The 26,874-nt window shown below is 45.1% G+C and overlaps 1 protein-coding gene across 1 annotated transcript; it reads right to left on the reverse strand.

Moving 5' to 3' along the window:
• Nucleotides 1-881: 881 nt before the first annotated feature.
• LOC124004654 (voltage-dependent calcium channel gamma-6 subunit-like) lies at nt 882-25,332 on the reverse strand. The gene is made up of 5 exons (XM_046313323.1): nt 25,245-25,332; nt 13,178-13,909; nt 4,567-4,641; nt 3,984-4,121; nt 882-1,311 (listed from the first exon to the last, which is right to left on the reverse strand). Exons 2-5 carry the CDS (start codon nt 13,551-13,553, stop codon nt 1,088-1,090), a joined length of 813 nt encoding a protein of 270 aa, XP_046169279.1. The 5' UTR covers nt 13,554-13,909; nt 25,245-25,332; the 3' UTR covers nt 882-1,087.
• Between the last annotated feature and the right edge of the window lie 1,542 nt (nt 25,333-26,874).

Genomic DNA, 26,874 nt, shown 5'->3' on the forward strand with positions numbered 1-26,874 from the left:
CGTTGTGTTTAAAGAACTAGTTCAATAACTAAATGCTGGGTCTTTATCTACAACTACAGTGTGGTTGGCGTTGTGTTTAAAGAACTAGTTCAATAACTAAATGCTGGGTCTGTATCTACAACTACAGTGTGGTTGGCGTTGTGTTTAAAGAACTAGTTCAATAACTAAATGCTGGGTCTTTATCTACAACTACAGTGTGGTTGGCGTTGTGTTTAAAGAACTAGTTCAATGACTAAATGCTGGGTCTTTATCTACAACTACAGTGTGGTTGGCGTTGTGTTTAAAGAACTAGTTCAATAACTAAATGCTGGGTCTTTATCTACAACTACAGTGTGGTTGGCGTTGTGTTTAAAGAACTAGTTCAATAACTAAATGCTGGGTCTGTATCTACAACTACAGTGTGGTTGGCGTTGTGTTTAAAGAACTAGTTCAATAACTAAATGACATATTGGTTTCCTCACCCTGTTAGCAGTCAATGGACAAGTTAAGACATCAAAGCTTTGGTTTGGTTTAACCCAGCATTACCCCTCCTGGTAAAGACCGGGTTCTGCTTAGAAACATTGGTTGTTCTTTGGTAGGTCATCAGAAACTTATAAAAGCTATAGGTTGGTCATGATGCCAAAAAGTAGGGAAGTTGTGGTCTACATAGTGTTTTCTGGTAAGGTCACAGGCGTTACGGTAGGCTTGTAGAGTTCTAGGCACAGTTAGTGAGCATCATTGTTATTGCATTAAATAAACACTGTGTCAACCTACAAGTTAGTCAGTCTTTCAGTCTAGTTTTACAATATAACTGACAATATATATATAATATATTGTCAGTTATATTGTAAAACTAGACTGAAAGACTGACTAACTTGTAGGTTGACACAGTGTTTATTTAAACAGGGGTCTCCAACTCAACTCCTGGGTGGCATCAGTGTCTACTGGTTGTAGTTGTTCTGATCAGTGTCTGATTTATACCTGACAACTAAAGCCAGCAACTAAATCCCTCGAGGACTGGAGTTTGATTACAATCCTGATATAAAACTAAACATTTCTCCCCCAGTTACTGTATGTGCTGTTGGGCCTCTTTTGGGCCTCCATTGTGCTAGGTAGTGCTGCTGTTGCATTGAGGCAGACATTTCTCCCAGGAGCTATAAGGGAGGGAGAGGATCAGGAAAAGGATCCCCCCCGTGATGAGGATGGCTCCAGCGAAGCCCACACAGGTCACGGACCAGGAGAGCTCGTGGTGGAGCGGTATGGAGTGGTCAGATGACAACAGGGCCAGCACTGACTGGTGAAACACCAGTATAGACAGCAGGACCAGTAGACCTGTGGGAGAGAGTGAGGGAGGGAGGAAGTGGGGATGGGGAATGAATGTAGAGGGAGGGAGAGGGGGAGAAGGAGTAGGAAGGTGAGACAGAGTAGGTATGAGGGGAGAGAGAGCTATACAAATTGATGGAAAGTGGTGTTGAGGGAAAAGCATACAATGTTATAAAATCCATGTACACAAACAAGTATGACGCAGAAAACACACATTTCTTTCCACAGTGCCGTGGGGTGAGACAGGGATGCAGCTTAAGCCCCACCCTCTTCAACATACACATATATATATATATATATATATATACACGCACACACAGTGGGGAGAACTGCACTGCTAATTTTGCAGGTTTTCCTACTTACAAAGCATGTAGAGGTCTGTACTTTTTATCATAGGTACACTTCAACTGTGAGAGACGGAATCTTAAACAAAAATCCAGAAAATCATTTTGTATGATTATTAAGTAATTAATTTGCATTATATTGCATGATATAAGTATTTGATACATCATAAAAGCAGAACTTAATATTTGGTACAGAAACCTTTGTTTGCAATTACAGAGATCATACGTTTCCTGTAGTTCTTGACCAGGTTTGCACACACTGCAGCAGGGATTTCGGCCCACTCCTCCATACAGACCTTCTCCAGATCCTTCAGGTTTCGGGGCTGTCGCTGGTCAATACTGACTTTCAGTTCCCTCCAAAGATGTTCTATTGGGTTCAGGTCTGGAGACTGGCTAGGCCACACCGGGACCTTGAGATGCTTCTAATGGAGCCACTCCTTAGTTGCCTTGGCTGTGTGTTTCGGGTCGTTGTCATGCTGGAAAATGCTCTTACAGAGGGGAGGTTGTTGGCCAAGATCTCGCGATACATGGCCCCATCCATCCTCCCCTCAATACGGTGCAGTCGTCCTGTCCCCTTTGCAGAAAAGCATCCCCAAAGAATTATGTTTCCACCTCCATGCTTCATGGTTGGGATGGTGTTCTGGGTTGTACTAATCCTTCTTCTTCCTCCAAACACAGCAAGTGGAGTTTAGACCAAAAAGCTCTATTTCTTTCTCATCAAACCACATGACCTTCTCCCATTCCTCCTCTGGATCATCCAGATGGTCATTGGCAAACTTCAGACGGGCCTGGACATGCGCTGGCTTGAGCAGGGGAACCTTGCGTGCGCTGCAGGATTTTAATCAATGACGGCGTAGTGTGTTACTAATGGTTTTCTTTGAGACTGTGGTCCCAGCTCTCTTCAGGTCATTGACCAGGTCCTGCTGTGTAGTTCTGGACTGATCCCTCACCTTCCTCATTGATGCCCCACGAGGTGAGACCTTGCATGGAGCCCCAGACCGAAGGTGATTGACCATCATCTTGAACTTCCCCCATTTTCTAATAATTGCGCCAACAGTTGTTGCCTTCTCACCAAGCTGCTTGCCTATTGTCCTGTAGCCCATCCCAGCCTTGTACAGGTCTACAATTTTATCCCTGATGTCCTTACACAGCTCTCTGGTCTTGGCCATTGTGGAGACGTTGATAGAGTGTGTGGACAGGTGTCTTTTATACAGGTAACGAGTTCAAACAGGTGCAGTTAATACAGGTAATGAGTGGAGAACAGGAGGGCTTTTTAAAGAAAAACTAACAAGTCTGTGAGAGCCGGAATTCCTACTGGTTGGTAGGTGATCAAATACTTATGTCATGCAATAAAATGCAAAATAATTACTTAAAAATCATACAATGTGATTTTCTGGATTTTTGTTTTAGATTCCATCTCTCACAGTTGAAGAGTACCTATGATAAACATTACAGGCCTCTACATGCTTTGTAAGTAGGAAAACCTGCAAAATCAGCAGTGTATAAAATACTTGTTCTCCCCACTGTATATATATATATATCAACGAATTGGTGAGGGCACTAGAACAGTCTGCAGCACCCAGTATCATCCTACTAGAATCTGAAGTCAAATGTCTACTGTTTGCTGATGATCTGGTGCTTCTGTCCACAACCAAATCATGACAAAACAAAAAGATAATTACACATTGGAAAGAATTTACAAAAAAAACAGCTAACTGGAATGCTATTTGGCACTAAACAGAGAGTACACAGACAACTGTGACTGACCCAAATTAAGGAAATCTTTGACTGTGTACAGACTCAGTGAGCATAGCTTTGCTATTGAGAGAGGGAGCCGTAGGCAGACCTGGCTCTTAAGAGAAGGCAGGCTATGTGCACACTGCCCCAAAATGAGGTGGAAACTGAGCTGCACTTCCTAACCTCCTGCCAAATGTATGACAATATTAGAGACACATATTTCCCTCAGATTACAGACCCACAAATAATTTGAAAAACAAATCCAATTTTGATAAACTCCCATATCTATTGCGTAAAATACAACAGTGTGCCATCACAGCAGCACTATCTGTGAACTGTTGCCACAAGCAAAGGGCAACCAGTGAAGAACAAACACAATTGTAAATACAACCTATATTTAATGTGTATTAATTTTCCATGTTGTACTTTGCACATAATTACAACACTGTATATAGACATAATATGACATATGAAATATTTGTATTGTTTTGGAACTTTTGTGAGTTTAATGTACATTTTTGTTTGTTTATTTCCCTACAGGGAGGTCTAAGTCTACACCCAGAATAGTGACTGCTCTCTTTGTAGTCTATTTCCCCTTACCTGATAGGATGAAGCAGAAGGAGGCGGGCTTGAGGAAGAAGGGCACTCCTTTACTGAGGGACATGGTGATACAGATGGCTCCCATCACCATCATAGACAGAGCTATCATTGCGAGGATAGCAGCCGCTATGTTCAGGTCTGGGAGAGAGAGAGGGGAGGGGGGAAGAGAGAGGGGGGAGACAGAATGAGAGGAGGAGGAGAGAGGGATGGAGAGGAAGTGAATAGAGGGAGAAGTGGTTAGAGAAAGAGTGAAGAGGTGTTGGAGAGGAAGACAGGGGAGAATGAGGGAGGGCAGAGTTACACCTCAGTGAGCATTGTGCATCTGAGAGTGACATCACAGGGGATAAATACAGCACTGTGAGAAAGAGAGCGAAGGTGAGAGGGAGAGAAGGAGGGGGAGAGAGGGAGAGAAGGAGAGAGAAGGTGAGAGGGAGAGAAGGGGGGGGGGAGAGAGGGAGAGAAGGAGAGAGAAGGTGAGAGGGAGAGAAAGAGAGAGAAGGTGAGAGGGAGAAAAAGAGAGAGAAGGTGAGAGGGAGAGAAAGAGGGGGAGGTGGCAGAGGCGAGACTTAAGATGCTGACTTACTCTTGTGGGTCGTCTTCTTAAATATGACTGCGTTGTGTCCATTGGTGAAGAATTTGAAGTAAGTGCAGTTGGATTCTGAGAAGAGAAACAGAGGGAAAATCACAGAGTATATTGCTGGTCCCTGTGCATCCATCCCCTCTGTCCTCCTCGACATGAAGACACATTTGATCTGTTGTGTCGTGGGAGTAACATGAGAAACACTGCTCACTGCTCTACACAGTCCCATATTCACAGCACATCCACAGCACATATGGTGCCACGAAAGAGAAGGAGAGAGAGAGGGGTGATGGAAGAGAGGGAGAAGGAGAGATAGAAAGAGGGGGTAGGTGGAGGGGGAGAGAAAGCAAGACATTTGTAAGGAGGAAGAGACAGAAGGAGAGAGAGAGAGAACGGAGAGAGCATGAGAAAGATGGGGAAGGAGAGATAGGGAGTGATAGAGTGGGCAGATGGAGGGAGGGGTGAGAACAAAGAGAAAGAGGGAGACAGATGAGAGGGAGGTGAACGAGATGAAGGAAGGAAAAGAGAAGATTACAGGGGCTTGGTTAATACTGCATTAGACAGACACTCTTCCTCTCTCTGCCTTTATATATTTACAGTGGGGCAAAAAAGTATTTAGTCAGGCACCAATTGTGCAAGTTCTCCCACTTAAAAAGATGAGATGCCTGTAATTTTCATCATAGGTACACTTCAACTATGACAGACAAAATGAGAAGAAAAAAATCCAGAAAATCACATTGTAGGATTTTTTATGAATTTATTTGCAAATTATGGTGGAAAATAAGTATTTGGTCACCTACAAACAAGCAAGATTTCTGGCTCTCACAGACCTGTAACTTCTTCTTTAAGAGGCTCCTCTGTCCTCCACTCGTTACCTGTATTAATGGCACCTGTTTGAACTTGTTATCAGTATAAAAGACACCTGTCCACAACCTCAAACAGTCACACTACAAACTCCACTATGGCCAAGACCAAAGAGCTGTCAAAGGACACCAGAAAAAAAATTGTAGACCTGCACCAGGCTGGGAAGACTGAATCTGCAATAGGTAAGCAGCTTGGTTTGAAGAAATCAACTGTGGGAGCAATTATTAGTAAATGGAAGACATACAAGGCCACTGATAATCTCCCTCGATCTTGGGCTCCTCGCAAGATCTCACCCCGTGAGGTCAAAGTGATCACAAGAACGGTGAGCAAAAATCCCAGAACCACACGTGGGGACCTAGTGAATGACCTGCAGAGAGCTGGGACCAAAGTAACAAAGCCTACCATCAGTAACATACGACGCAGCCAGGGACTCAAATCCTGCAGTGCCAGACGTGTCCCCCTGCTTAAGCCAGTACATGTCCAGGCCCGTCTTAAGTTTGCTAGAGAGCATTTGGATGATTCAGAAGAAGATTGGGAGAATGTCATATGGTCAGATGAAATCAAAATATAACTTTTTGGTAAAAACTCAACTGTGAATCATGGGGGTGGAAACATCATGCTTTGGGGCTGTTTTTCTGCAAAGGGACCAGGACGACTGATCCGTGTAAAGGAAAGAATGAATGGGGCCATGTATCGTGAGATTTTTAGTGAAAACCTCCTTCCATCATCAAGGGCATTGAAGATGAAACGTGGCTGGGTCTTTCAGCATGACAATGATCCCAAACACACCGCCCGGTCAACGAAGGAGTGGCTTCGTAAGAAGCATTTCAAGGTCCTGGAGTGGCCTAGCCAGTCTCCAGATCTCAACCCCATAGAACATCTTTGGAGGGAGTTGAAGGTCTGTGTTGCCCAGCAACAGCCCCAAAACATCACTGCTCTAGAGGATTTCTGCATGGAGGAATGGGCCAAAATACCAGCAACAGTGTGTGAAAACCTTGTGAAGACTTACAGAAAACGTTTGACCTCTGTCATTGCCAACAAAGAGTATATAACAAAGTATTGAGATAAACTTTTGTTATTGACCAAATACTTATTTTCCACCATAATTTGCAAATAAATTCATAAAAAATCCTACAATGTGATTTTCTGGATGTATTTTTCTCATTTTGTCTGTCATAGTTGAAGTGTACCTATGATGAAAATTACAGGCCTCTCATCTTTTTAAGTGGGAGAACTTGCACAATTGGTGGCTGACTAAATACTTTTTTGCCCCACTGTATATATATATACACACTATATATATTATCTCGTCCTCTGCTGCTCTTCCTCTCTCTCTCATATACATACATATATATATATATATATATATAGTGCCTTGCGAAAGTATTTGCCCCCTTGAACTTTGCGACCTTTTGCCACATTTCAGGCTTCAAACATAAAGATATAAAACTGTATTTTTTTGTGAAGAATCAACAACAAGTGAGACACAATCATGAAGTGGAACGATTTATTGGATATTTCAAACTTTTTTAACAAATCAAAAACTGAAAAATTGGGCGTGCAAAATTATTCAGCCCCCTTAAGTTAATACTTTGTAGCGCCACCTTTTGCTGCGATTTCAGCTGTAAGTCGCTTGGGTTATGTCTCTATCAGTTTTGCACATCGAGAGACTGAAATTTTTTCCCATTCCTCCTTGCAAAACAGCTCGAGCTCAGTGAGGTTGGATGGAGAGCATTTGTGAACAGCAGTTTTCAGTTCTTTCCACAGATTCTCGATTGGATTCAGGTCTGGACTTTGACTTGGCCATTCTAACACCTGGATATGTTTATTTTTGAACCATTCCATTGTAGATTTTGCTTTATGTTTTGGATCATTGTCTTGTTGGAAGACAAATCTCCGTCCCAGTCTCAGGTCTTTCGCAGACTCCATCAGGTTTTCTTCCAGAATGGTCCTGTATATTTGGCTCCATCCATCTTCCTATCAATTTTAACCATCTTCCCTGTCCCTGCAGAAAAAAGCAGGCCCAAACCATGATGCTGCCACCACCATGTTTGACAGTGGGGATGGTGTGTTCAGGGTGATGGGCTGTGTTGCTTTTACGCCAAACATAACGTTTTGCATTGTTGCCAAAAAGTTATATTTTGGTTTCATCTGACCAGAGCACCTTCTTCCACATGTTTGGTGTGTCTCCCAGGTGGCTTGTGGCAAACTTTAAACAACACTTTTTATGGATATCTTTAAGAAATGTCTTTCTTCTTGCCACACTTCCATAAAGGCCAGATTTGTGCAATATACGACTGATTGTTGTCCTATGGACAGAGTCTCCCACCTCAGCTGTAGATCTCTGCAGTTCATCCAGAGTGATCATGGGCCTCTTGGCTGCATCTCTGATCAGTCTTCTCCTTGTATGAGCTGAAAGTTTAGAGGGACGGACAGGTCTTGGTAGATTTGCAGTGGTCTGATACTCCTTCCATTTCAATATTATCGCTTGCACAGTGCTCCTTGGGATGTTTAAAGCTTGGGAAATCTTTTTGTATCCAAATCCGGCTTTAAACTTCTTCACAACAGTATCTCGGACCTGCCTGATGTGTTCCTTGTTCTTCATGATGCTCTCTGTGCTTTTAACGGACCTCTGAGACTATCACAGTGCAGGTGCATTTATACGGAGACTTGATTACACACAGGTGGATTGTATTTATCATCATTTGTCATGTATTGTCATGTCTTGTCCCTGTGATTTCTCTTCTCTTCGTTTCCCCCTGCTGGTCGTATTAGGTTACTTTCTCTCTCTCTATCTCTCTCTCTCTCTATCGTTCCGTTCCTGCTCCCAGCTGTTCCTCATTCTCCTAACGACCTCGTTTACTCTCTCACACCTGTCCCCTCTTTTGCCCTCTGATTAAGTCTCTATTTCTCTCTCTGTTTCTGCTTCTGTCCTTGTCGGATTCTTGTTTGCTTTGCCCTTGTTCCGTCCTGTCGTAATCTGCCTCTTCATCAGATGCTGCGTGTGAGCAGGTGTCTCTGTCCTCTACGGCCCGCGCCTACCTGAAGGGACCTGCAGTCTGTTGCCGCTAGCCCTGCAATTCTCCTCTACTACTAGAAGGGGGACTCTCCTGTAAAGATAGAGGATTTATGATTTCCCTGTTTGGACATCTCCTGTAAAGATTGAGGATTTATGTTTTCCCTGTTTGGACATTAAAAAACTCTGTTTCTGTTAAATCGCTTTTGGGTCCTCACTCACCTGCATAACATCATTAGTCATTTAGGTCAACATTGGATCATTCAGAGATCCTCACTGAACTTCTGGAGAGAGTTTGCTGCACTGAAAGTAAAGTAATTTTGCACGCCCAATTATTACATTTTTGATTTGTTAAAAAAGTTTGAAATATATATATATATATACACACACATATACACACACAAACATACACCCAGTTGAAGTCGGAAGTTTACATACACTCAGGTTGGAGTCATTAAAACTTGTTTTTCAACCGCTCTACAAATGTCTTGTTAACAAACTACAGTTTTGGCAACTCGGTTAGGACATCTACTTTGCATCTGCATTGATGCTATGGACTGGCCCGCCCGTTCCCCAGACCTGAATCCAATTGAGCACATCTGGGACATCATGTCTCGCTCCATCCACCAACGCCACATTGCACCACAGACTGTCCAGGAGTTGGCGGATACTTTAGTCCAGGTCTGGGAGGAGATCCCTCAGGAGACCATCCGCCACCTCATCAGGAGCATGCCCAAGCGTTGTAGGGAGGTCATACAGGCACGTGGAGGCCACACACACTACTGAGCCTCATTTTGACATTACATCAAAGTTGGATCAGCCTGTCGTGTGGTTTTCCACTTTAATTTTGAGTGTGACTCCAAATCCAGACCTCCATGGGTTGATAAATTTGATTTCCATTGATAATTTGTGTGTGATTTTGTTGTCAGCACATTCAACTATGTAAAGAAAAAAGTATTTAATAAGAATATTTAATTCATTCAGATCTAGGATGTGTTATTTTAGTGTTCCCTTTATTTTTTTGAGCAGTGTATATTCTCTCATCCTCTGCTACTCTTCCTCTCTCCCTCCTTATATATAAATATATTCTCTCATCCTCTGCTGCTCTTCCTCTCTCTCTTTATATAGATATATATATATATATATATATATATATATATATATATATATATATATATATATATATATATATATATATATATATGAGATAGATAAATATATTTTTCTCTCGTCCTCTGCTGTTCTTCCTCGATCCCCCTGTCTGGTAGTCACCCCTGCATACTCTGTGTGGTCAGAGACACAGAGGGACCCACAAACACACAGCCACACACACATGTTAGTTTTACTATCCATGTGGGGACCAAACAACTGATTCCCATTTCAAATCCTATTTTCCCTAACCTTAACCCCAAACCCTACCCGTAAATCTTAAGGAAAAGGTTATTTTAGGCTGTTTGACTTCTGGTCACCACAAGGATAGTAAAATCAAACACACGAGTACAAACACATACAGCAGACTCTCCTATCAACCTTAATGCTATTCTGTCTGCAACACTGGTGCATTACAGGAAACGTGTATATTATGACCACTGATTTATAGTGAGATCTACCTCTCTGTCTACCTGTCCACCTGCCCTCCTGTCCACTAGTCCACCTGAGTGGCTTAGTCAGTTAGTCAGAGGTTATGGTAATGTACAGTAGCAGTGAGTGTTGTATGATGTATTAGTTGGTCTGGCACTGACAGACAGTGACAGAGAATGACTGTGATGTTGTTTCCCAGGGACAGGCGCCAGGGGCATGTAAACATGAATGTGAAATAGAGACGCACAGACGGAGAAACAGTTGTTTTTCTCCAAACATGAGAAGTCCACACACACACACACACACAGCAGAGCCTGTCTGTCAGGCGCTGTGGGCCAACAGTGTTTTGACGCACGGAGACAAGGAAGTGTCAGAATAAATACTGACTCTACTCCAACACACAGACCGTCATCGTAAACACAGATGTTTATCTGCTAGACAAGACACACAAGGTGAGTCAGACATAGATGTTTATCGACTAGACATCCAAGGTGAATCAGCCCTCTAAAATACCGGAGGCTGATAAACAATGCACCAGATGGATATAGCGTGTAATCTACATTGTAATAGATATTAACATTCATAGGATTCATCCATCCTAATAAAGCAAGCTAAATCAAGACTGCAAAATGAAATAAAGCTATTTTATATTTATACAACGTCAAATATGTATACATCCTATTAAAAACAATACATACATCATTGCTAGTGTATCAATGCCAACCACTCCTAGCCTGGGTTGTGCCGTGGTGGAGATCTTTGTGGGCTATACTCGGCCTCGTCTCAGGATGGTAAGTTGGTGGTTGAAGATATCCCCCTAGTGGTGTGGGGGATGTGCTTTGGCAAAATGGGTGGGGTTATATCCTTCCTGTTTGGCCCTGTCTGGGCGTATCATGGGATGGGGCCACAGTGTCTCCTGACCCCTCCTGTCTCAGCCTCCAGTATTTATGCTGCAGTAGTTTATGTGTCGGGGGGCTAGGGTCAGTCTGTTATATCTGGAGTATTTCTCCTGTCTTATCTGGTGTCCTGGGTGAATTTAAGTATGCTCTCTCTAATTCTCTCTTTCTCTCTTTCTTTCTCTCTCTCGGAGGACCTGAGACCTAGGACCATGCCCCAGGACTACCTGACATGATGACTCCTTCCTGTCCCCAGTCCACCTGGCCGTGCTGCTGCTCCAGTTTCAACTGTTCTGCCTGCGGCTATGGAACCCTGACCTGTTCAACGGACGTGCTACCTGTCCCAGACTTGCTATTTTCAACTCTCTAGAGACAGCAGGAGTGGTAAAGATACTCTCAATGACTGGCTATGAAAAGCCAAATGACATTTACTCCTGAGGTGCTGACAACTACTGTGATTATTATTGTTTGACCATGCTGGTCATTTATGAACATTTGAACATCTTGGCCATGTTCAGTTATAATCTCCACCCGGCACAGCCAGAAGAGGACTGGCCACCCCTCATAGCCTGGTTCCTCTCTAGGTTTATTCCTTTCTTTTTGGCCTTTCTGGGGAGTTTTTCCTAGCCACCGTGCTTCTACACCTGCATTGCTTGCTGTTTGGGGTTTTAGGCTGAGTTTCTGTACAGCACTTTGATATATCAGCTTATGTAAGAAGGGCTATATAAATACATTTGATTTGGCCGAATATCAGACTATTCTAACAGATAAAGCACGAATACAGGAGATGGCTACCTCATCCTACCATAGGCCCTGTCTGCCCCCCTCTGTGGGACAAGTGCTTTAATACCTGCATTCATCCACCACTGGACGATCCCTACAGACAGAAACGGGTCATTCCACAGATAACAGACTTACATGGAGGAACGTAACAGTACAGGATGGAGGAAGTGGCTGAAAATCGTAGTTTATTAGCTTTCTTTCCTTGAAATGTAAAAACATATTTTTTGTTTTTTATAGAGAAGACTATATGAAAAAAAACACTATAATGAAGAATACCTGCAATCAAAATATATTTGACTGATCATTCAATAAAGGGAAATTCTAAAACTGAAAGAAATTTAAATGAAATAGTAATAATGACAATCCATTGAAATATTCCAAAAGACGAAGCTCCATCATGCAGTAAAAGGGAAGCGTCTGTCTTATATAAACACACTGAAAGTTTGGATCTTTACAAGGATACTGGAAACATCCTTTTCTGACTCACCAACGATTATAAAAATCTGATGCCTATAGCTAGATAACTAACAGACAGACCAGTAGCCACATTCAGATTTGTCAAATTCAGACTGGCTCCATTTCAAAGCACTATACCTTTAAGGACTCAATTTGCACATTATCTGTAGGATGACCTAGATACACACGCAGCAAAGCTGGCATACACGCCTCCTATTCACACACGTTTGCATAAGCACGCTCGCGCACACACAGACAAAGGGCATGCACACGCATACATACAATGTACACATGCATACACACACCTACATATTGATGCTGCATTGATGCACATTCCAGGGAGACATCCAACACATTGCTTCCACCTATCCTATGTTTACAGATCATTACAGAGGAAGGGGGGGAAGCCCTAACTAACACACACAGCACTGCAGTGCAATCAGGGGTTGGTCATGAAATCAGTGCCCCAGTTACCACCATCGTTACCTCCATCTCTGCGGTTGTGATTTGAGGGAGTCCAGCTATGACCGGAAGAGGCTTTTCGTTACAGGTTAGGAGAGCATTTTAGCTAACCCTAACCCTTTTCCTAACCCTAACCCTTTTCCTAACCTTAACCTAAGTCTCCTAACCAGCCACATTAATTCTCCTAACCTGCTCTGAAATAATCCCTTCCGGTCGTAGCTTTACTCCCTCTAGTCAGAATCAATTTTTACAGTGTTGTCATCAAAATGAGACTAAGGATATGAACTAACCTGTCCCCAAAATCAACTCATGGCCTGTCCTAATGCGACAGACAGACAGACAGACAGACAGACAGACAGACAGACAGACAGACAGACAGACAGACAGACAGACAGACAGACAGACAGACAGACAGACAGACAGACAGACAGACAGACAGACAGACAGACAGACAGACAGACAGACAGACAGACAGACAGACAGACAGACAGACAGACAGACAGACAGACAGACAGACAGACAGACAGACAGACAGACAGACAGACAGGTTCCTCACCTCCGGGCAGATCGGCGGGGCCGCAGCTCTCTCTCTCGGGGTCGATGTCGTCCACCCACAGGGTGCGGGTACACCCCTTCCACAGGCCGTAGTGGGCTGTTTGACACGTCTGGTTGTTACTCCAGGTCTTGGGCGTGGCCAGCTCTACCCAGAATTCTGTTCCCACCCCCAACACTGTCAGGGTAACGCCCACAATGGCCACAAAGAACGCCAGCTTGATCTTCCCCTCCTGGCTGTCACTCATCCTAGGGGTCCGCCTCGTAGCACGCCCCCCTCCCTTCACCCCTGCCAGGCCGGCCAGGCCCCCATGGGGCCCTGCTCCTACCACCCCCATACGGCCATCCTCCTCCGGCTGGACAATGTAGTTGGCCCACATGGTGACCTCTACCAGAGGCCGAGAGAGGCCGGATGGAGAGAGGAAGGGAGGGAAAGAGGGAAGAGGACGGGAAAGAGAGTGAAGAGAGAGAAGCAGGGAAATTATTGAAGGGGGTGAACCCCAAAAAGAAGAAAGGAAGGTTGAAGACAGAAGGAAGGTAGAGACACAGATAACAGCAGTTCAGAGGTGTGGGGATGAAGAATGGAGAATGGGAGGAGGAAAGGGGAGAGAGAGATGGATGGATGGTTCAGTATGGGAGTAGACAAGATGGGAGAAAGGGAGTGATGAGAGAAAGATGGAGGAGGAGAGGACTGGGTGACGAGGAAGGATGACGTCTATTTTTTCTGGAACACCCCCTGAATATAAACAAGGAAAGAAGAAACGGTTAACAACGACAACACCCTCTTTGTCCCCATCCATAACAAGAGAGATGATGATTCCCTAAAAAGGGGGATCAAGTTCAAGTGGGAAAAAACACTTGACTGGGCCAACACAGATCTCTCTGAGGATAAAACTGCCAGTCTGCCAGGAGTAGAGATCCTTTGTTGCTGCCCTATGCAGCAGAGTACAAGCCTAGATACAGCAGGTAGCCTAGTGGTTAGAGCGTTGGGACAGTAACTGTTAATTTAAGGTCGCTAGTTTGGATCCCTGCAGTGACAAGGTGAAAATAACCTATGTTAATGCCTTCACAATGGCTGGCTGTGGCCCCACTCTCTAAAGGTGTCTCAGGGAGAGTTGGAATATGCAAAAACACACATTTCCAAATCAAATCAAATTTTATTTGTCACATACACATGGTTAGCAGATGTTAATGGGAGTGTAGCGAAATGCTTGTGCTTCTAGTTCCGACAATGCAGTAATAACCAACAAGTAATCTAACTAACAATTCCAAAACTACTGTCTTATACACACAAGTGTAAGGGGATAAAGAATATGTACATAAAGATATATGAGTGAGTGATGGTACAGAGCGGCATAGGCAAGATACAGTAGATGGTATCGAGTACAGTATATACATATGAGATGAGTATGTAAACAAAGTGGCATAGTTAAATTGGCTAGTTATACATGTATTACATAAAGATGCAGTAGATGATATAGAGTACAGTATATACATATGAGATGAGTATGTAAACAAAGTGGCATAGTTAAAGTGGCTAGTTATACATGTATTACATAAAGATGCAGTAGATGGTATTGAGTACAGTATATACATATGAGATGAGTATGTAAACAAAGTGGCATAGTTAAAGTGGCTAGTTATACATGTATTACATAAAGATGCAGTAGATGATATAGAGTACAGTATATACGTATACATATGAGATGAATAATGTAGGGTATGTAAACATATTAGATAGCATTGTTTACAGTGGCTAGTGATATATTTACATCATTTCCCATCAATTCCCATTATTAAAGTGGCTGGAGTTGAGTCAGTGTGTTAGCAGCAGCCACTCAATGTTAGTGGTGGCTGTTTAACAGTCTGATGGCCTTGAGATAGAAACTGTTTTTCAGTCTCTCGGTCCCAGCTTTGATGCACCTGTACTGACCTCGCCTTCTGGATGATAGCGGGGTGAACAGGCAGTGGCTCGGGTGTTGTTGTCCTTGATGATCTTTATGGCCTTCCTGTAACATCGGGTGGTGTAGGTGTCCTGGAGGGCAGGTAGTTTGCCCCCGGTGATGCGTTGTGCAGACCTCACTACCCTCTGGAGAGCCTTACGGTTGTGGGCGGAGCAGTTGCCATACCAGGTGGTGATACAGCCCACCAGGATGCTCTCGATTGTGCATCTGTAGAAGTTTATGAGTGCTTTTGGTGACAAGCCGAATTTCTTCAGCCTCCTGAGGTTGAAGAGGCGCTGCTGCGCCTTCTTCTTCACGATGCTGTCTGTGTGGGTGGACCAATTCAGTTTGTCTGTGATGTGTATGCCGAGGAACTTAAAAATTGCTACCCTCTCCACTACTGTTCCATCGATGTGGATAGGGGGGTGTTCCCTCTGCTGTTTCCTGAAGTTCACAATCATCTCCTTAGTTTTGTTGACGTTGAGTGTGAGGTTATTTTCCTGACACCACACTCTGAGGGCCCTCACCTCCTCCCTGTAGGCTGTCTCGTCGTTGTTGGTAATCAAGCCTACCACTGTTGTGTCGTCCGCAAACTTGATGATTGAGTTGGAGGCGTGCGTGGCCACGCAGTCGTGGGTGAACAGGGAGTACAGGAGAGGGCTCAGGACGCACCCTTGTGGGGCCCCAGTGTTGAGGATCAGCGGGGTGGAGATGTTGTTGCCTATCCTCACCACCTGGGGGCGGCCCGTCAGGAAGTCCAGTACCCAGTTGCACAGGGCGGGGTCGAGACCCAGGGTCTTGAGCTTGATGACGAGCTTGGAGGGTACTATGGTGTTGAATGCCGAGCTGTAGTCGATGAACAGCATTCTCACATAGGTATTCCTCTTGTCCAGATGGGTTATGGCAGTGTGCAGTGTGGTTGAGATTGCATCATCTGTGGACCTATTTGGGCGGTAAGCAAATTGGAGTGGGTCTAGGGTGTCAGGTAGGGTGGAGGTGATATGGTCCTTGACTAGTCTCTCAAAGCACTTTATGATGACGGAAGTGAGTGCTACAGGGCGGTAGTCGTTTAGCTCAGTTACCTTAGCTTTCTTGGGAACAGGAACAATGGTGGCCCTCTTGAAGCATGTGGGAACAGCAGACTGGGATAGGGATTGATTGAATATGTCCGTAAACACACCAGCCAGCTGGTCTGCGCATGCTCTGAGGGCGCGGCTGGGGATGCCGTCTGGGCCTGCAGCCTTGTGAGGGTTAACACGTTTAAATGTTTTACTCACCTCGGAAGGAGAGGCCGCATGTTTTGGTTGCAGGCCGTGTCAATGGCACTGTATTCCAATTCATACATGTGTGAAATATTAAAAATACAATCACCCACCAAATCATTTCTTCTTATTAAAGAACTGCCTGGGTTGGACATGTTTTTGTTGCTGTCCTATACACCAGAGAGAGTATGAGCCAGATACAAGCTATTAGAGCAGACTGCTGACAAGGTCAAGGTGAGTGTTGAATCCTCCATTAGGAACTGTGCTGGTTCTGGGCCAGACAGCCATAAGGAAAGGCTATTGTTTTCCCCAGACGCCGACCAATAACCGAGCCAGGTATCCCTGGGTCCGCCCCTACAGATCCTCCTCGCAGGTTGCTATTAGTACCCTCTCTGAAATAAATATTCTGCATTACACTGAGTGTACAAAACATTAGGAACTCTTTATTTTGCCTTCAGAACAGCCTCAATTCATCAGGGCATGGACTCTACAAGGTGTCGAATGCATTCCACAGGGATGCTGGCCCATGTTGACTCCAATGCTTCCCACAGTTGTGTCAAGTTGGCTGGATGTCCTTTGGGTGGTGAACCATTCTTGATGCACACAGGAAACTGTTGAGCGTGTAAAACCCAGCAGGGTTGCAGTTCTTGACACAAACCGGTGCACCTGGCACCTACTACCATCCCCCGTTCAAAGGTGCACATACACAATCCATGTCTCAATTGTCTCAAGGCTTATAAATCATTCTTTAACCTGTATCCTTCCCTTCATCTATACTGATTAAAGTGGATTTAACAAGTGACATCAATACAGGATCATAGCTTTCACCTGGATTCACCTGGTCAGTCTATGTCATGGGAAGAGCAGGTGTTCTTAATGTTTTGTACACTCAGTGTATATGTGTCATGTATACCCGCAGATACCATTAATGTTTTGTGCATGTGTGAGCGTTTACATGTGTGTGGTGTGGTGTGTGTGAGGTAATTCAGCCCTGGGTGGCTCTGGGTGGTAATTAACACCAAGCGCTGACAGTGGTGGTAGACAGAGTGAGTGTCCCAGGGATAGGTCCCACATCAGGGGCCATGGCCCTGGAGTGAGTGAGTGTCCCAGGGATAGGTCCCACATCAGGGGCCATGGCGCTGGAGTGAGTGAGTGTCCCAGGGATAGGTCCCACATCAGGGGACAGAGTGGTGGAGTCCCATGGACAGGTCACAGGTTGGGACACAGCCAGTCAGACAGCAGGTGAAAAGAAAAGATAAATACTTGATCCATTAAGTATCTTCTATACTATCAAACTGCATCCTAAATCAACCCATTGCCCTTACTCTTTAGGCACACAGTAAAACTGATGCAAAGTCCTCCTAGCCTATAGGAGTATAGTTGGTATATTTTGTTTATACATACAATCCACTAACATCTACACAAGTGCCTGAGGGGTTAGGGACAAGGGTTGAGTTGGGGCAATAGGATAGGATAGGAGACAGCAGTTCAGTGTAAACATGGGAGTTTGTGATTTGCTTTGGATGAAAGCGTCCATTGAGTGGCCATCTAAATGTGATAGAAATATGGGGAAGAAGTCGGGATAGGCTGTGTGGCAGTGGAGGCTGGTGGGAGGAGCTATAGGATGGCTGGAATGGAATAAAAGGAATGGAGTCAAACGTGATTTCCATATATTTGATACTGTTCCATGAATTCCATTCCAGCCATTACAATGAGCCCGTCCCTCTATAGCTCCTCCCACCAGCCTCCACTGCTGTGTAGTAATCCATTAGGTGTGTACTCTGCTATCAGTCTATAGCTCCTCCCACCAGCCTCCTTTGCTGTGTAGTAATCCATTAGGTGTGTACTCTGCTATCAGTCTATAGCTCCTCCCACCAGCCTCCACTGCTGTGTAGTAATCCATTAGGTGTGTACTCTGCTATCAGTCTATAGCTCCTCCCACCAGCCTCCATTGCTGTGTAGTAATCCATTAGGTGTGTACTCTGCTATCAGTCTATAGCTCCTCCCACCAGCCTCCACTGCTGTGTAGTAATCCATTAGGTGTGTACTCTGCTATCAGTCTATAGCTCCTCCCACCAGCCTCCACTGCTGTGTAGTAATCCATTAGGTGTGTACTCTGCTATCAGTCTATAGCTCCTCCCACCAGCCTCCACTGCTGTGTAGTAATCCATTAGGTGTGTACTCTGCTATCAGTCTATAGCTCCTCCCACCAGCCTCCATTGCTGTGTAGTAATCCATTAGGTGTGTACTCTGCTATCAGTCTATAGCTCCTCCCACCAGCCTCCATTGCTGTGTAGTAATCCATTAGGTGTGTACTCTGCTATCAGTCTATAGCTCCTCCCACCAGCCTCCACTGCTGTGTAGTAATCCATTAGGTGTGTACTCTGCTATCAGTCTATAGCTCCTCCCACCAGCCTCCACTGCTGTGTAGTAATCCATTAGGCGTGTACTCTGCTATCAGTCTATAGCTCCTCCCACCAGCCTCCATTGCTGTGTAGTAATCCATTAGGCGTGTACTCTGCTATCAGTCTATAGCTCCTCCCACCAGCCTCCATTGCTGTGTAGTAATCCATTAGGTGTGTACTCTGCTATCAGTCTATAGCTCCTCCCACCAGCCTCCACTGCTGTGTAGTAATCCATTAGGTGTGTACTCTGCTATCAGTCTATAGCTCCTCCCACCAGCCTCCATTGCTGTGTAGTAATCCATTAGGTGTGTACTCTGCTATCAGTCTATAGCTCCTCCCACCAGCCTCCATTGCTGTGTAGTAATCCATTAGGTGTGTACTCTGCTATCAGTCTATAGCTCCTCCCACCAGCCTCCATTGCTGTGTAGTAATCCATTAGGTGTGTACTCTGCTATCAGTCTATAGCTCCTCCCACCAGCCTCCATTGCTGTGTAGTAATCCATTAGGTGTGTACTCTGCTATCAGTCTATAGGTCCTCCCACCAGCCTCCACTGCTGTGTAGTAATCCATTAGGTGTGTACTCTGCTATCAGTCTATAGCTCCTCCCACCAGCCTCCATTGCTGTGTAGTAATCCATTAGGTGTGTACTCTGCTATCAGTCTATAGCTCCTCCCACCAGCCTCCATTGCTGTGTAGTAATCCATTAGGTGTGTACTCTGCTATCAGTCTATAGCTCCTCCCACCAGCCTCCACTGCTGTGTAGTAATCCATTAGGTGTGTACTCTGCTATCAGTCTATAGCTCCTCCCACCAGCCTCCACTGCTGTGTAGTAATCCATTAGGTGTGTACTCTGCTATCAGTCTATAGCTCCTCCCACCAGCCTCCACTGCTGTGTAGTAATCCATTAGGTGTGTACTCTGCTATCAGTCTATAGCTCCTCCCACCAGCCTCCACTGCTGTGTAGTAATCCATTAGGTGTGTACTCTGCTATCAGTCTATAGCTCCTCCCACCAGCCTCCACTGCTGTGTAGTAATCCATTAGGTGTGTACTCTGCTATCAGTCTATAGCTCCTCCCACCAGCCTCCACTGCTGTGTAGTAATCCATTAGGTGTGTACTCTGCTATCAGTCTATAGCTCCTCCCACCAGCCTCCACTGCTGTGTAGTAATCCATTAGGTGTGTACTCTGCTATCAGTCTATAGCTCCTCCCACCAGCCTCCACTGCTGTGTAGTAATCCATTAGGTGTGTACTCTGCTATCAGTCTATAGCTCCTCCCACCAGCCTCCACTGCTGTGTAGTAATCCATTAGGTGTGTACTCTGCTATCAGTCTATAGCTCCTCCCACCAGCCTCCACTGCTGTGTAGTAATCCATTAGGTGTGTACTCTGCTATCAGTCTATAGCTCCTCCCACCAGCCTCCACTGCTGTGTAGTAATCCATTAGGTGTGTACTCTGCTATCAGTCTATAGCTCCTCCCACCAGCCTCCACTGCTGTGTAGTAATCCATTAGGTGTGTACTCTGCTATCAGTCTATAGCTCCTCCCACCAGCCTCCACTGCTGTGTAGTAATCCATTAGGTGTGTACTCTGCTATCAGTCTATAGCTCCTCCCACCAGCCTCCACTGCTGTGTAGTAATCCATTAGGTGTGTACTCTGCTATCAGTCTATAGCTCCTCCCACCAGCCTCCACTGCTGTGTAGTAATCCATTAGGTGTGTACTCTGCTATCAGTCTATAGCTCCTCCCACCAGCCTCCACTGCTGTGTAGTAATCCATTAGGTGTGTACTCTGCTATCAGTCTATAGCTCCTCCCACCAGCCTCCACTGCTGTGTAGTAATCCATTAGGTGTGTACTCTGCTATCAGTCTATAGCTCCTCCCACCAGCCTCCACTGCTGTGTAGTAATCCATTAGGTGTGTACTCTGCTATCAGTCTATAGCTCCTCCCACCAGCCTCCACTGCTGTGTAGTAATCCATTAGGTGTGTACTCTGCTATCAGTCTATAGCTCCTCCCACCAGCCTCCACTGCTGTGTAGTAATCCATTAGGTGTGTACTCTGCTATCAGTCTATAGCTCCTCCCACCAGCCTCCACTGCTGTGTAGTAATCCATTAGGTGTGTACTCTGCTATCAGTCTATAGCTCCTCCCACCAGCCTCCACTGCTGTGTAGTAATCCATTAGGTGTGTACTCTGCTATCAGTCTATAGCTCCTCCCACCAGCCTCCACTGCTGTGTAGTAATCCATTAGGTGTGTACTCTGCTATCAGTCTATAGCTCCTCCCACCAGCCTCCACTGCTGTGTAGTAATCCATTAGGTGTGTACTCTGCTATCAGTCTATAGCTCCTCCCACCAGCCTCCACTGCTGTGTAGTAATCCATTAGGTGTGTACTCTGCTATCAGTCTATAGCTCCTCCCACCAGCCTCCACTGCTGTGTAGTAATCCATTAGGTGTGTACTCTGCTATCAGTCTATAGCTCCTCCCACCAGCCTCCACTGCTGTGTAGTAATCCATTAGGTGTGTACTCTGCTATCAGTCTATAGCTCCTCCCACCAGCCTCCACTGCTGTGTAGTAATCCATTAGGTGTGTGTGTAGCCTCCACTGCTAGTAATCAGTCTATAGCTCCTCCCACCAGCCTCCACTGCTGTGTAGTAATCCATTAGGTGTGTACTCTGCTATCAGTCTATAGCTCCTCCCACCAGCCTCCACTGCTGTGTAGTAATCCATTAGGTGTGTACTCTGCTATCAGTCTATAGCTCCTCCCACCAGCCTCCACTGCTGTGTAGTAATCCATTAGGTGTGTACTCTGTACTCTGTCTATCAGTCTATAGCTCCTCTGTGTAGTAACCAGCCTCCACTGCTGTGTAGTAATCCATTAGGTGTGTACTCTGCTATCAGTCTATAGCTCCTCCCACCAGCCTCCACTGCTGTGTAGTAATCCATTAGGTGTGTACTCTGCTATCAGTCTATAGCTCCTCCCACCAGCCTCCACTGCTGTGTAGTAATCCATTAGGTGTGTACTCTGCTATCAGTCTATAGCTCCTCCCACCAGCCTCCACTGCTGTGTAGTAATCCATTAGGTGTGTACTCTGCTATCAGTCTATAGCTCCTCCCACCAGCCTCCATTGCTGTGTAGTAATCCATTAGGTGTGTACTCTGCTATCAGTCTATAGCTCCTCCCACCAGCCTCCACTGCTGTGTAGTAATCCATTAGGTGTGTACTCTGCTATCAGTCTATAGCTCCTCCCACCAGCCTCCACTGCTGTGTAGTAATCCATTAGGTGTGTACTCTGCTATCAGTCTATAGCTCCTCCCACCAGCCTCCACTGCTGTGTAGTAATCCATTAGGTGTGTACTCTGCTATCAGTCTATAGCTCCTCCCACCAGCCTCCACTGCTGTGTAGTAATCCATTAGGTGTGTACTCTGCTATCAGTCTATAGCTCCTCCCACCAGCCTCCACTGCTGTGTAGTAATCCATTAGGTGTGTACTCTGCTATCAGTCTATAGCTCCTCCCACCAGCCTCCACTGCTGTGTAGTAATCCATTAGGTGTGTACTCTGCTATCAGTCTATAGCTCCTCCCACCAGCCTCCACTGCTGTGTAGTAATCCATTAGGTGTGTACTCTGCTATCAGTCTATAGCTCCTCCCACCAGCCTCCACTGCTGTGTAGTAATCCATTAGGTGTGTACTCTGCTATCAGTCTATAGCTCCTCCCACCAGCCTCCACTGCTGTGTAGTAATCCATTAGGTGTGTACTCTGCTATCAGTCTATAGCTCCTCCCACCAGCCTCCACTGCTGTGTAGTAATCCATTAGGTGTGTACTCTGCTATCAGTCTATAGCTCCTCCCACCAGCCTCCACTGCTGTGTAGTAATCCATTAGGTGTGTACTCTGCTATCAGTCTATAGCTCCTCCCACCAGCCTCCACTGCTGTGTAGTAATCCATTAGGTGTGTACTCTGCTATCAGTCTATAGCTCCTCCCACCAGCCTCCACTGCTGTGTAGTAATCCATTAGGTGTGTACTCTGCTATCAGTCTATAGCTCCTCCCACCAGCCTCCACTGCTGTGTAGTAATCCATTAGGTGTGTACTCTGCTATCAGTCTATAGCTCCTCCCACCAGCCTCCACTGCTGTGTAGTAATCCATTAGGTGTGTACTCTGCTATCAGTCTATAGCTCCTCCCACCAGCCTCCACTGCTGTGTAGTAATCCATTAGGTGTGTACTCTGCTATCAGTCTATAGCTCCTCCCACCAGCCTCCACTGCTGTGTAGTAATCCATTAGGTGTGTACTCTGCTATCAGTCTATAGCTCCTCCCACCAGTAGTAATCCTACTCTGCTATCAGTCTATAGCCTCCCACCAGCCTCCACTGCTGTGTAGTAATCCATTAGGTGTGTACTCTGCTATCAGTCTATAGCTCCTCCCACCAGCCTCCACTGCTGTGTAGTAATCCATTAGGTGTGTACTCTGCTATCAGTCTATAGCTCCTCCCACCAGCCTCCACTGCTGTGTAGTAATCCATTAGGTGTGTACTCTGCTATCAGTCTATAGCTCCTCCCACCAGCCTCCACTGCTGTGTAGTAATCCATTAGGTGTGTACTCTGCTATCAGTCTATAGCTCCTCCCACCAGCCTCCACTGCTGTGTAGTAATCCATTAGGTGTGTACTCTGCTATCAGTCTATAGCTCCTCCCACCAGCCTCCACTGCTGTGTAGTAATCCATTAGGTGTGTACTCTGCTATCAGTCTATAGCTCCTCCCACCAGCCTCCACTGCTGTGTAGTAATCCATTAGGTGTGTACTCTGCTATCAGTCTATAGCTCCTCCCACCAGCCTCCACTGCTGTGTAGTAATCCATTAGGTGTGTACTCTGCTATCAGTCTATAGCTCCTCCCACCAGCCTCCACTGCTCCCACCAGCCTCCACTGCTGTAGTAATCCATTAGGTGTGTACTCTGCTATCAGTCTATAGCTCCTCCCACCAGCCTCCACTGCTGTGTAGTAATCCATTAGGTGTGTACTCTGCTATCAGTCTATAGCTCCTCCCACCAGCCTCCACTGCTGTGTAGTAATCCATTAGGTGTGTACTCTGCTATCAGTCTATAGCTCCTCCCACCAGCCTCCACTGCTGTGTAGTAATCCATTAGGTGTGTACTCTGCTATCAGTCTATAGCTCCTCCCACCAGCCTCCACTGCTGTGTAGTAATCCATTAGGTGTGTACTCTGCTATCAGTCTATAGCTCCTCCCACCAGCCTCCACTGCTGTGTAGTAATCCATTAGGTGTGTACTCTGCTATCAGTCTATAGCTCCTCCCACCAGCCTCCACTGCTGTGTAGTAATCCATTAGGTGTGTACTCTGCTATCAGTCTATAGCTCCTCCCACCAGCCTCCACTGCTGTGTAGTAATCCATTAGGTGTGTACTCTGCTATCAGTCTATATCTCCAAACCAAAGTCAAACGGCTGAGAACTGTCTGCCCTTTTTTAAATGTTGCACTGGGACATCCTTCTGACAGATCTGGCAACCACAGTGGAAGGGATCACTTTCTGTCTGTCAAAGAGCATCATGCGCTCCCTATGGAATGTCCCACAGAACCAAAATAAAGATTATTTAATGGTATACACTATTAGAGATATGTATATCCAATGGCTAGACTGAAACTTCTCTTGCACATGAAGTAACCTATAGCTTATATCTATAGCATAAGGCATAGCACTGAACCTAATGGAAAATAACAAGAGCAACTGCTGACAGTTGAATTAGGAGCTGTAGAATTACACACACCTCACATGGATAGATATCCCATTACATCACGCACTGCAAAAAGTGACATCTAAGCAAGCAAACATGTTATATTGAGTGATTAGTCACTTATGTTCTTGAAAATAATTTTAAAAATAATCTAACGTCATTGCCAGATAATTTTGCTTATTTTAATAAGAATTTAATATCTTGAAATATATTCAAAATAAATAAAATATATATATTAAAATAAGATAAATTACTTGTATTTAGCCTTTTTTTAGGTTAAAAGAAGCCAAATATCTGCCAATGACGTTAGACATGTTAGCTTAGTAAGACAAGAAACACTCGTTTGAAGTGAATTATCACTAGATAACATATTTAAGTTGCTTAGATGTCACTTTTTGCTGTGCAATGTCCGTGAATTCCTAATCATGGTCAAAATAACACAGCAAACTGTTCCACAAATCAGACCAAACCTAATCATGTCAAAACTAAGATCGACTGTAGAAATGTTTCATTTCAAAAGAATCTGTCCATTACTTGTTGAGCAGTAGAACTAAAACGGCAGGCTCTAACTGCTCACACATGTTAGGAAAAAAGACATATGTTTGTGAAAATCAGCAACACTCTCTCCTACTTAACCAGCACAACATGCAGCTATAAGCACGATCTAAAGCCCAGCACCAATAACAACAAGGAGAAATGTAAGTCTGACCTGTTTGGAATATGTTGTTCACTTCAGATTGAAAGAAGCTTGGAACTTAATAGAGGGGAGAAAGTTGGGAGTGTTGGAGAGGGAGAGGGGAGGAAGAGAGAGAGAAAGGAAGAGAGAGAGAGGGACATGTTTATACCTGGTGCTAACATGGGTCCTTTGTCCTGATTGTTTACATTCTGATTGTGCCCACATTTCCAGATTTCCTGGTCACTCCCTGTATGCAAATTAACTGAGGGCTATTCTTTTACAATAATATTTATTTATTTATTTTAAGAAACACATATTGATGTCATAATTAAATAGTGCCACCTGTCAATGATTTTAGAAGGTGGGGTAATTATGATTTCAATTGTTTCTCCGTCCAGATCTGTCTACACACAAGACACCCAGACACAATGCATGCTTGACTACCTCCGGGGGTGGTCAGAAAGATCTGATCACAAACAGATCTGATCACAATCAGATCTGATCACAATCCGTCTTTTAATCGTCTACACCTGTCTAAAAATGTGGGCACAATCAGAATGTGGACCAGATCAGGACAGATGACGCATGTTGTTAAAACCAGCTATAAATGGGGCTAAAGAAAGAGAGAGGCAGAAGAGAGAGATAGTCAGTGTGTGTTAAGGGGGTGGGGTAAGTAAAGGATATGGAAAGAGAGAGTAAGAGGAGAGGGAACGCTGGGTAGGTTGGTTCTGTGGTTGATTAACTGTGTCTACTGGCCTCTGACCCTCAGAATGTGTGTTTGTGTGTATCCGGGTCCATATTCAAACTCAACACTACATTTGTTTGAAATCTTTATGGTTTTGTCTTCTGCCATGATGACAGGCAACGTTTGTGTGGGTAAAAACATTGTCTGTGTGTATGTGTGTGTCTATTTAAGAAAGCCAGCTGTTAATGACATTAAGTGGTGGCAAGGGAGGGGCACCTGTACTGTTTATATGAGTGGAGGCCAGGGTAGCACTTCACATCAATCCATAACACACTGTTAATCAGAGAGAGAGAGAAAAAAGAGAGGAGAGGAAGAGAGAGAGAGGGAGAGAGAGAGAGAGTGAGAGAGAGTCAGAGCAGACAGAGAGAGTAATAGCAGGCAGAACAGAGAGAGAGAGAGTCAGAGCAGACAGATAGAGTCAGGGCAGACAGTGCAGACAGAGTAGGGGGAGAGAGAGAGAGAGAGAGAGAGAGAGAGAGAGAGAGAGAGAGAGAGAGAGAGAGAGAGAGAGAGAGAGAGAGAGAGTCAGAGCAGATAGAGTAGACACAGAGAGAGAGAGTCAGAGCAGACAGAGAAGACGGAGAGAGAGAGAGAGAGAGAGAGAGAGAGAGAGAGAGAGAGAGAGAGAGAGAGAGAGAGAGAGAGAGAGAGAGAGAGAGAGTTAGAGCAGACAGATAGAGTCAGAGCAGACAGTGCAGACAGGGAAGGAGAGAGAGAGAGAGAGAGAGAGAGAGAGAGAGAGAGAGAGAGAGAGAGAGAGAGAGAGAGAGAGAGAGAGAGAGAGAGAGAGTCAGAGCACACAGAGAGTCAGAGCAGACAGAGAGAGTAATAGCAGGCAGAACAGACAAAGAGAGAGAAAGAGTCAGAGCAGACAAATACTGAGAGTGAGAGAGTCAGAACAGACAGAGCAGACAGGTA

The sequence above is a fragment of the Oncorhynchus gorbuscha genome, linkage group LG19 (assembly GCF_021184085.1).
Source record: "Oncorhynchus gorbuscha isolate QuinsamMale2020 ecotype Even-year linkage group LG19, OgorEven_v1.0, whole genome shotgun sequence".
In the NCBI taxonomy this organism is placed as follows: domain Eukaryota; kingdom Metazoa; phylum Chordata; class Actinopteri; order Salmoniformes; family Salmonidae; genus Oncorhynchus; species Oncorhynchus gorbuscha.

What these genes read in the sequence shown, in the direction of transcription:
- LOC124004654 (XM_046313323.1), bottom strand. Translation starts at nt 13,553, where the DNA reads ATGTGGGCCAACTACATTGTCCAGCCGGAGGAGGATGGCCGTATGGGG. An exon ending in CCCCGCCGATCTGCCCGGAG is followed by an intron (nt 4,642 to 13,177) that starts GTGAGGAACCTG and finishes TTCTCTTCTCAG; the next exon opens with AATCCAACTGCACTTACTTC. An exon ending in CTTCTGCTTCATCCTATCAG is followed by an intron (nt 1,312 to 3,983) that starts GTAAGGGGAAAT and finishes TCTCTCCCACAG; the next exon opens with GTCTACTGGTCCTGCTGTCT.